Genomic DNA, 11,040 nt, shown 5'->3' on the forward strand with positions numbered 1-11,040 from the left:
TTCTCAACTAGCCTACCTGGTTAAATAAAGGTGAAATAAAAAAAAAATATATATATATATATCACTGATTAACATATTGGATGTATACATCTTAATAATGTCTCTGGATGCTTTAAAAAATAAAGAATAACCAGACTGGGTTTAAATACTATTTGAAATATGTCAAATATTTTGAGTGTTTGAGACAATTATATTGGTTCCATTAAGCCAGGCAAGCTCAACCAAGCACAGCTAAAGTATCTGGGTCATATTCATTAGGCACCAACTAGAAGAAAGCAAACGGAAACAGGGAGTGATTAACTGTACCTATCCAATAAGAATAACATGTTTTCATTTGCGGTTGTTAAACAATTTACGATGGTGTGCCCTAATGAATACGTGGCCCAGGTCTGCTAATAACCAACAACCACTGACAGACAGGAAACTGTTATTAAAGGAAGTCAGTGTTATGGCTAAATATATGTTGGCACAGCAACGCATGCTGAATCAACTGAAATTACAATACAATAGGTGTTCAAGCAATAACTTCCCTAAACTTACAGTGTCCCAAATGGAACCCTATTTCCTATATAGTGATGGACCCTGGTCAAAATTAGTGCACTTTGCAGGGAATATGGTGCCATTTGAGACATACCCTTAATGTCATTATTCACATTCTATGTAGGTCTTATGTACTGCATCTGTCTTGAAAACACAGGCCACTTTTCATCCATGGATATAAGGTCACCACAAGTACAACAAAAGGAAAAGGCTTCATTTTAAACGTCAAGAATATCATTTTATTTAATCATAAAACATTTATAATCTGTTCAATTTCTGAATTAGTTCAAATTAGGTGAAGGTTAGGGTTAAGGTAAGGGTCAGTTTAAGGTTTTGTCTATAATCTGTATGTCAATGGGACGCCTGTCAGAAAAGTCCCTCATGTTGGGTATATTACCTATTTTAATAAGTGTTTGTCTCCCCCTACTGGCTGTTTTCTACAAGCTCAGTCTCTTCCTTCTATTACTGCGACCTTCAACCATAGCGACAGTGGACTCATCTTTATATCTGTGCCATTAATGCGTCTGTGACAGTATGGGCAGCTCTATTGAGGCTACAACCCATAGGAAAACCCACCCAAAATGTGACTCACCACCTGGATTCGGTCTTATGTAGACAATTTGAAATGGTGTACATTGGATAAAAGTAGAGACTCAGAGCTACAAAATGGTATATCATATACTGCATTTGAGGAACAATGGGAAAGGAATTCTGCTTTGAAAGTTGATCAACTTGGACACTCAATTTTGAGCCTTTGAATGTTTTGATATCTAGTGAAGAGCTCTTCTTTGTCTACACCCATTCAGTATCGTTCACACCCTCTTAAGCTTTAGCCTCACCCATCTCGTTTTGCTCTCGGAGCGTTCAGAGCTCACCCTTGATGCTCTGGCCGATGATTTGTTTACCTCTGGATAACATGAAAACAACATAACCAGCTCTGTTGGCAACAATTTTATCACGCTTTTTTGCAGACGTTTACTGACACCGGCCATATTCAACGGATGTTGTACAACGTCACGTAACGTTAGCTAACGAGCCAGACAGCTAACATTTGCTAGTTAAACAACAATGAATTGTGCCAACAATGCCACAGTGCTGGGAGCTAACCAACCAGGTTCAACGTTAGCTAGCTAACATTTGGCTCTAACTAGAAAAGCAAACAGCTCTGGTATACGAATAATAATGTCAGCTAGGGAGCCAGCCAGCTAACTTTAGCTAGCTAGCTAACAGTACACTTTATCTTAAGACATGTAGCTAGCTAGCTAGGTAAACAATGTCTCCCTGTCAGGAATGCCATGCCACAGTTGCCCTGAGTTTGAAGATGTAATCCGGAGACAGGTGTTTTCTCCATCTCTTTAGCTATCATACTCTAACCCCACTGATTTCAAAACTTGATCCTCCAGAAAGTGGAGAGCAACACATATGCAGCTCCAGTATATAATAAAAAAAAATTAAAGCCGCGTTTGACAGGATTACCAACAGACTGACCAGCTCAAAATCCAACCCGAACTCATCACTCGGCATGTCCAGGCCACTTATTAGCTCAGCCAATCATGGCTATTGGGAAGGTTGTTGGCTTTTTCTGTGGACCAGCAAGGTTCGTAATTCAACAGTTTTATTAGTATTTACAGATGGCATACAAGTTTGTTATTAAGGCACATGAAAGTTCACGTTAGAGAAGGCATTTCTGCCAAAAAATGCATTTTGATAAAAAATATATATTTTACGTTCAAACGTCTCACCTCTGAAGTCGTGACTTGCGACATACGCCAAGTTTCCTGAATCGGGTCACAAATGTACACTGAGTGTACAAATAATGATGAACACCTGCTCTTTCCATGACATAGATTTACCAGGTGATTCCAGGTGGAAGCTAGGATCCCTTAATGATGTCACTTGTTAAATCCACTTCAATCAGGGTAGATGAAGGGGAGGAGACAGGTTTTCTTTTTAAAGCTTTGAGACAGTTGAGACATGGATTGTTTACATGTGCCGTTCAGAGTTTGAATAGATAATACAAAAGATTGAAGTACCTTTGAATGGAGTATAGTAGTAGGTGCCAAGCTCAACGGTTTGTGTCAAGAACTGCAACACTGCTGGGTTTTTCACGCTAAACAGTTTCCCGTGTGTATCAAGAAGGGTCCGCCACCCAAAGGACATCCAGCAAACTTGACACAACTGTGGCAATTATTGGAGTCAACATGGGCCCGCATTCCTGTAGAACGCTTTCGACATCTTGTAGAGTCCGAATTGAAGCTATTCTGAGGGCAAAAGGGAGGGGGGTGCAACTCAGTATTAGGAAGGAGTCCTTAATGTTTTGTATACTTCCAGAATTGTTTTTAATTTGTACCGGGCTAGCTTCAGAAGAGGCTTGTGGGCAATCTAGAGCAAAGCAACCAACATGTACGCTTTCGTGAGAGTCATCTTTCCAAAGAGGTGTAGATCGAACAATTCGGAAGCTACTGCCGTTTATGTGACAAGACATTTTCAGGATGTCTCATGGTCTGACAAACACAGCTGTAGCTCTGCCACCTTCCACGGCAGACGCAGACGGGCGACATCAGTGATTGTGGTGGATTGAGAAGCATCCCATGTAAAAAACATATCTTGTTAACTTCCTCTTTGTGGTGAAAACCCCAGAGTGAAGGGTTGGATCATAAATAACCTTCCAAAAACATAAAAAATAGGAAGAAAGATGTCAGGAACAGAATGAACAAGGGATGGAGAGGACATTATACACAACTGTCGGGTCTACAAGTCAGCGTCCCAAATGGCATCCTATTTCCCTAGGTAGTGCACTCTATAGAGAATAGGGTGCCATTATGGGCACATTTCAAGTCTCCTTCTTATTGGTGGATAGAACCTTGACACATCCTGTCACCTGCTTTGGGCCACAGACAGAGAACAGAGAGGGAGAAGGTGGAGACCCCGTTAGACACCATGATGAGTGTGTAGCAGACAGGTCCTCTGGTGCTTGGTGTTGCCATTGGTAACTTTCACTTGTCTCTTGTACATCAAGGTTGTGAGTCATTCTCACCTTTCATTAGCATTGTGTATGTGTGTGTCCTCTCAGTACTCTTTCTGCCCTCTGTGTGTGTCCAGGTCACACTGTTTTAAGTATCCAATCACAATCAATCAGCAAGCTGTTAGACCTTGTTAAAGAACATTGTTCCTTTATTTATTAATCTGTGACTTTGTTATTCTTATTATTAAAGTGATAAGCATTGGTTAATAATTGATCCCACTTTTCTTTTACTAAGCATAAGTCTATGTCAAATCACATGACATGTTTCTAATAAAAATAAAGAAGAATCATTTTACAGAGTACAGAATTACTACATACTCTCCTCTAAATCTAAACATAACAATTATTTGTCTTGTTTTTATCTCTTCCTCATTCACATAATGTTCTTCCTCCTCTGTCTCTCTAACACTAAGGCTCTATCTCAATTAGTCATTCATAGATTCCTCACTTCTCCTATCTCCTCTCCTCCTTCAAAACCCAATTAGAGGAGAAGGTCCAAGGTCCCTCCCTTAGGATTGTATTCTCCAATGTGTTTAGAGAAGGAGGGGAGGAGAGAGGATGTGAGGAGGAATCGAGTAAATCTGAATTGAAGTCTGTAACACCACTATTTCACCTCTATGGTGAGTTTATCTCTCACTTTAACCACTAGGTGGAATCATCACTTAACCTTACAGCACTGTATCCAACCATCAACATGACAGAGAGAGAGAGAGAGAGAGAGAGAGAGAGAGAGAGATTGATACAGTAAGTTATTGTCACATCGCTTTCTCACAGATCCAGTTATGATTTGTGCCACATTTGTCATCATTCCATGTCTTTACAGGGTCATCTTGTCCATAGTATATCTCAACACAGTCCTCCTGCCCATAGAACAGACCACCATGATCCGGCTGTCCTGCCCTCCAGTACCTAAACAACACAGAGATCCAGACAGTCAGACGCTGTGGTACAAACATCATCCTCAATTACATACATAGTCCTATATTTTAAAGACACACTCTGTAAGATGATCATACCATTATCAAGAATGGACCATTTACAATGATATGTATTTTTTATATAATGACATTTTAATCTGAAAATATTATGATACATCTGTAGTTCTCATGGAATGACGTCCATTAGTAGTAACATACATTTTGATGAACATGATGAGAAGCAATACATCATTGTTGTTTTGTATCTCCATATCACAAGGTAAAATGGTCAAATCTCTCACCCTGTGGTCAGTGTTGTCCCGTCCACCCACTTCCAGGTCCCCTCAGTAACAGAGTCAGTCAGACCAATCCAGGCTTTCAGGTGGAGGTTGAAGAGAAATGTCTGTTGAGAAAGATGATGTCACTCTTAATATATATATATATATAAAATACTGCAAACATATTAGTGTACTGATGAAAATTATACTTGCTCTGCCTCTCTCTCCCTCTCTCTTTCTCTCTCTCACACCTGTTCCTCTCTGCTGTTTATCATCACCAGGTCTGCTCCTCTCTCCAGACAGTCCTGTCTGCTTTCCTCCCAGTTTTTCTTCTCAGTAGAGAGGAAGTACAAACTGGAGTCAAAGTATCTCCATCCCTCCTGACAATGCTGCTCTGTTGAAGAGTAAAGCTGAACACATTGAGAAACTTAGCCAGTATCTTTAAACTCATAAACCCATTGATATATAATTATTGTTGATTTTACTAATTTATCACAGTTTAATAAATCTCACCTATCACAAAAAGCTTTGCCTGAATATGGCTTTTCTCTGTAGTCAGTTTGTTGTATCTGGTCTGTAGCTGGTCTCTCTCTATAGTCAGGTTGTTGTAGCTGGTCTCTCTTTAGTCAGGTTGTTGTATCTGGTCTGTAGCTGGTCTCTCTCTGCAGATGCATTTTATAAAGGGAGAAACTCTAGAGCAAGATGTTCCTTTTATCCTCAGAATCTTTGATGGCTCTGTTATCTACAAAGTATAAACACATAGTTACTAGGTAAAATACCAGGTAAATAGGCCTAATAACCTGCACTTCTTACAACTAGGTGATAAGCAATGAACTTGGACACAAACTCACAGTGTCCAAACTCACAGTAGACAGACAGGCCTATGATCCCAGCCAGTAGAACACACAGCAGCCCCAGACACACTGCAGCAACTAGGAAGGGTCTCTTCCCTGAGCTATCAGGCTCTGTGGACACATACAAGAGACATTTATGTTTTTTGTGTGTGTGTGTGTGTGTTTGAGTTTGTGTGTGTGCTTTACCTGAGTGCTGTTCTCCTGGTCCATTATTAGGAGCAGTGTCTGCTGTCTCTTCTCTCTTGGTGCTGCTATCTCGGAGCTGTCAGGGGAACGGCACCCCCGTACCTTCAGGCTCTGATCAGGCCCTACACCCAAACAAGGGCACTGCGTTCATCCACCTCTGGCCTGCTCGCCTCCCTACCTCTGAGGAAGCACAGTTCCCACTCAGCCCAGTCAAAACTGTTCGCTGCTCTGGCACCCCAATGGTGGAACAAGCTCCCTCACGACGCCAGGACAGCGGAGTATATCACCACCTTCCGGAGACACCTGAAACCCCACCTCTTTAAGGAATACCTGGGATAGGATAAAGTAATCCTTCTAACCCCCCCCCCTAAAAGATTTAGATGCACTATTGTAAAGTGGTTGTTCCACTGGATATCATAAGGTGAATGCACCAATTTGTAAGTCGCTCTGGATAAGAGCGTCTGCTAAATGACTTAAATGTAAATGGTCTCACCGTCTCTCAGGGTGTCTGCACTGACGTAGATATCCACAATCCTCTCCTCCATCTCACCTCTGTCAAACTTGACCTTCTTGTTCATATCTGGTTCAGCATAGATGACCTTTGACGTCTTTGACAATGCCTGGGTCATTCTTTCTATGTAGGTCTACTATACTTTAAGTCTCTGCTTCTAGAATTAATGTGGTGGTCTTCCAACATGGCCTCCAGGAGGCGTCGTACGTCAACTGTAAGCCCTCTATATGTTTAGTCTCTGCTTCTAGTGATATCTCTGTCTCTGAGTCATATGTGTGTCACTGTCTGTGTAACTGCTGTAGGTGTTAACTCTATGGAAGTATCAACACAATTACACGGGAAGATGTGGATATGCTAATACAAGAAATTTAACAACTTGTGTCTGTATTTGTGTGTGTGTGAGAGATACAGTGGTAATTGTTAAAGCGTTTTCTGCGGCACAATATACAGTTGAAGTTGGAAGTTTACATACACCTTAGCCAAATACATTTAAACTCAGTTTTTCACAATTCCTGACATTTAATCCTATTAAAAATTCCCTGACTTAGGTCAGTTAGGATCACCACTTTATTTTAAGAATGTGAAATGTCAGAATAATAGTAGAGAGTGATTTATTTCAGCTTTTATTTCTTTCATCACATTCCCAGTGGGTCAGAAGTTTACATCCACTCAATTAGTATTTGTAGCGTTGCCTTTAAATAGTTTAACTTGGGTCAAACGTTTCGCGTAGCCTTCCACAAGCTTCCCACAATAAGTAGGGTGAATTTTGGCCCATTCCTGGTGGCTGGTGTAACGGAGTCAGGTTTGTAGGCCTTGCTCGCACATGCTTTTTCAGTTCTGCCTACACGTTTTCTATGGGATTGAGGTCAGGGCTTTGTGATGGCCACTCCAATACCTTGACTTTGTTGTCCTTAAGCCATTTTGCCACAACTTTGGAAGTATTCTTGGGGTCATTGTCCATTTGGAAGACCCATTTGCGACAGAGCTTTAACTTCCTGAATGATGTCTTGAGATTTTGCTTCAATATATCCACATAATTTTCCATCCTCCATGATGCCATCTATTTTGTGAAGTGCACCAGTCCCTCCTGCAGCAAAGCACCCCCACAACATGATGCTGCCATCCCCTTGCTTCACTTTTGGGATGGTGTTCTTCGGCTTGCAAGCCTCCCCCTTTTTCCTCCAAACATAATGATGGTCATTATGGCCAAACAGTTCTATTTTTATTTCATCAGACCAGAGGACATTTCTTCAAAAAGTACGATCTTTGTCCCTATGTGCAGTTGCAAACCATAGTCTGGCTTTTTTATGGCGGTTTTGGAGCAGTGGCTTCTTCCTTGCTGAGCAGCCTGTCAGGTTATGTCGATATAGGACTTGTTTTACTGTGGTTATAGATACTTTTGTACCTGTACCTGTTATCTCCAGCATCTTCACAAGGTTTATACAGTTGTTCTGGGATTGATTTGCACTTTTCGCACCAAAGTACGTTCTTCTCAAGGAGACAGAATGCGTCTTCTTGCTGAGCGGTGTGACGGCTGCGTGGTCCCATGGTGCTTATACTTGCGTACTGTAGTTTGTACAGACGAATGTGGTACCTTCAGGTGTTTGGAAATTGCTCCCAAGGATGAACCAGACTTGTGGAGGTGTGCCATTTTTGTTTGTGAGGTCTTCACTGGATATTATAAGGTGAATGCACCAATTTGTAAGTCGCTCTGGATAAGAGCGTCTGCTAAATGACTTAAGAATGTTTGGCCAGTAACCGAAAGGTTGCTGCATCAAAATCCGACTACTTGAAAAATCTGTCTGTGCCCTTGAGTGAGGCATTTAAACCCTAACTGCTCCTGTAAGTCTCTCTGGATAAGAGCGTCTGCTAAATGACTAAAAGGTAAATGTAGAGGAGAGCCCCAATGGTTGCTGTTGTCATCTCATCCTCACTGGTTAAGACTACCCATCCTCAATATCCACTTGGAGCAGTTTGTAGTGTCATATCTATTGTATGGACATTGTGATGACCCATGTTTGTCGTTCTGGACCTCCTAAACATGTTAATGTATATTTGGGACTAAACAGAGGGTACAAATCAGCAGAAAGGTGAAAGGAAGGTGGAGTTCTGGAAACTCCCTGAATTATCTTGGGGCTGTTACATGTTATATGTAATATATGTTAAGAGCTAGTCTTTGTTCTCCACTTCCCCTCTATGATCTATATCTTCCTGCTATGACAGTGTCCTGTCCATCATCCATTCCCTGGGCAGGAGAAGAAAAAGAAAACCTGGGAGGAGAGCAGACAGGACTGTCAGGAGAGAGGAGCAGACCTGGTGATCATAAGCAGAGAGGAACAGGTGAGAGTGAGAGAAGAGAGCGAGAGAGGGAGGGAGACGGAGCAAGTATACTTTTCATCAGTACACTATTAGGTGTGCAGTATTTTATACATTTCTTAAAAGTGACAGTTTTTTTTAATCTTTCTCAACAACAGACATTTCTCTTCAACCTCCACCTGAGAGCCTGGATTGGTCTGACTGACTCTGTTACTGAGGGGACCTGGAAGTGGGTGGATGGCACATCACTGACCACAGGGTGAGAGATTTGACTATTTTACCTTGTGATATGGAGATACGAAACAACAATGATATATTGCTTCCAGTCATGTTCAGCAAAATGTGTGTTTCTACTAATGGATATCGTTCTATGAGAACTATAGATGTATCACAGAAATCAAGTCACATTTTTAGATTACACTGTCATTATATAAAAAATAAATATCATTGTAAATGGCCCATTCTTGATAATGTTATGCTCATTTTACAGTGTCTTTAAAGCTGTAAAAATAGGACTATGTGTATAATTGAGGAGGATGTTTTTACCACAGTGTCTGACTGTCTGGTTCTCTGTGTTGTTTAGGTACTGGGGGGCAGGACAGCCTGATGATAGTGGGCAGGAGGACTGTGTTGAGATACACTATGGAGAAGATGACCCTGTAAAGACATGGAATGATGACAAATGTGACACAAATCACATCTGGATCTGTGAGATTGTGGTGTAACAGTTACATGTTGTTATAATGTTGATGGTTGGATACAGTACTGAATGGTTAAGTGATGATTCCACCTGGTGGTTAAAGTGAGAGATGAACAAACCATAGAGGTGAAATAGTGGTATTACAACATTGTCTGTGGGCTCTTTCTCAGTGAATCATTCCTCAATTCTTCTTCTTCACATTTGAGATAGAGCCTTAGTGTCTGAGAGAGACATTGAGGAGGAATAGAACATTAAGAGAATGAGGAAGAGATAAATAATAATTGTTGTGTTTAGATTTAGAGGAGAGTATGTAGACATACTGTACTCTGTAAAATGATTCTTCATTCATTTTATTAGAAACATGTCATGTGATTTGCCATAGACTTATGCTTCGTAAAAAAAAAGTGGGTCCAATTATTAACCTATATTTATCACTTTAATAATAAGAATAACAAACTTACAGATGAATTCAAAAAGGAATAATGTCCTTTAACAAGGTCTACCAGCTTCCTGATTGAATGTGATTGGATACTTAAAACAGTGTCACCTGGATTCACACAGAGGACAGAACAGTGAGGAAAGAGGAAACACACACACATCCAAAAATATGCTAATGAAAGGGGATAGTGACTCACAACCTTCACTGTACAAGGGACAACGTGTAGGTTACCAATAGCAACACCAAGCACAATGCACCAGTGGACCTGCCTGCTACATACCCACACACTCATCATGGTGTCTATCTGCTGTTGTGTCTCTTCCTGGAGGTTGCTGTCTCTTCAAACCACTGGTTAAGGTGTGGAGTCCTCCCTACATCTATAACACTGTACGTTCTCAGACACAACAGACTGTTAAACTAAAGCAGCTGTTTAACAGGATATACAACATAATATACTGTCTGTTGTACTGTGTGCAGATCCATAAAGTACCACAGTATATTTTAAGGGGGCAATTAGAATGAGCCTTTATATGGAGCAGTCTGAGGAAATTTATGCTAATGTAGACAGGAAGAGCTGTGAACAGGAGCACAAATAAACAACCTGAATCTCAGAACACTGGTAAGTACACCGTAGTCATAGAGACACACACATGGAAGTCTAAAACAATGGTTATTGTCCCTCCACTTGCCACACAAACTGTTAACCTTAAGATAATGAGGTTGGTCGATGTCCAATGCCCAAACACAAGTCTTCCAAACTCAACTGAGTAAAATGAACCTTAACAAACAGATTATTAATATTTTAAAAACAGAACACAACTTGTCTTCCAAACGATGGTGTCCTACTTCACAAGGGAAAGGTTTTGAAACAGTCATTAAAATGGTTTATTTGTGGAAATTGATACATGAAATGCTACATGCTATGTGTCCCAGGTTAAATCTTCTGAAATGTTGGAGGCTCCTAAGGTGTATTTTAGGATGTATAATAACTGCTGAAAGTTATTTCAATGTTCATATAGTCCTATTAAACTGGCCACTGTGTACTTCCTGTTGCTGTGAAAACTTGTATGGTTAACAACCACATGCACGTCCCCCTCAACAGGAAGAGCCAATCCACACCATATCATAACCGCTACACACAAACTACATTTTTGTCACCATATTAGCTAAAGTAACGTCATAGTCAACGTCAGTGGTGATTTTGCAATGTTAATCTTGGTAAGGATAAATCGAATTCAAACTCCAGCGAATCCAATACAAAACACTACACAACA

The 11,040-nt window shown here is 40.7% G+C and overlaps 1 protein-coding gene and 1 long non-coding RNA gene across 5 annotated transcripts; one reads left to right on the top strand and one right to left on the bottom strand.

Moving 5' to 3' along the window:
• Positions 1 to 3,691: 3,691 nt before the first annotated feature.
• LOC115202383 (uncharacterized) lies at positions 3,692 to 5,986 on the bottom strand. Of its 4 annotated transcripts, none has more exons than XR_003879954.1 (6): positions 5,801 to 5,986; positions 5,627 to 5,725; positions 5,274 to 5,502; positions 5,012 to 5,154; positions 4,785 to 4,885; positions 3,692 to 4,474 (listed from the first exon to the last, which is right to left on the bottom strand). It is a non-coding gene; the product is annotated as an uncharacterized LOC115202383 (long non-coding RNA). The 4 variants fall into 4 exon arrangements; XR_003879952.1 differs by having other exon boundaries at positions 5,612 to 5,725; XR_003879953.1 differs by having other exon boundaries at positions 5,627 to 5,986.
• Positions 5,987 to 8,531: 2,545 nt separating this feature from the next.
• Positions 8,532 to 10,809, top strand: LOC115202381 (CD209 antigen-like; the record flags this gene model as incomplete). The annotated part of the gene is made up of 3 exons (XM_029766515.1): positions 8,532 to 8,651; positions 8,786 to 8,886; positions 9,211 to 10,809. Coding segments are annotated over 3 exons (363 nt in total), but the record flags the coding sequence as incomplete, so codon positions are not given.
• Between the last annotated feature and the right edge of the window lie 231 nt (positions 10,810 to 11,040).

The sequence above is a fragment of the Salmo trutta genome, chromosome 11 (genome assembly GCF_901001165.1).
Source record: "Salmo trutta chromosome 11, fSalTru1.1, whole genome shotgun sequence".
In the NCBI taxonomy this organism is placed as follows: Eukaryota; Metazoa; Chordata; class Actinopteri; order Salmoniformes; family Salmonidae; genus Salmo; species Salmo trutta.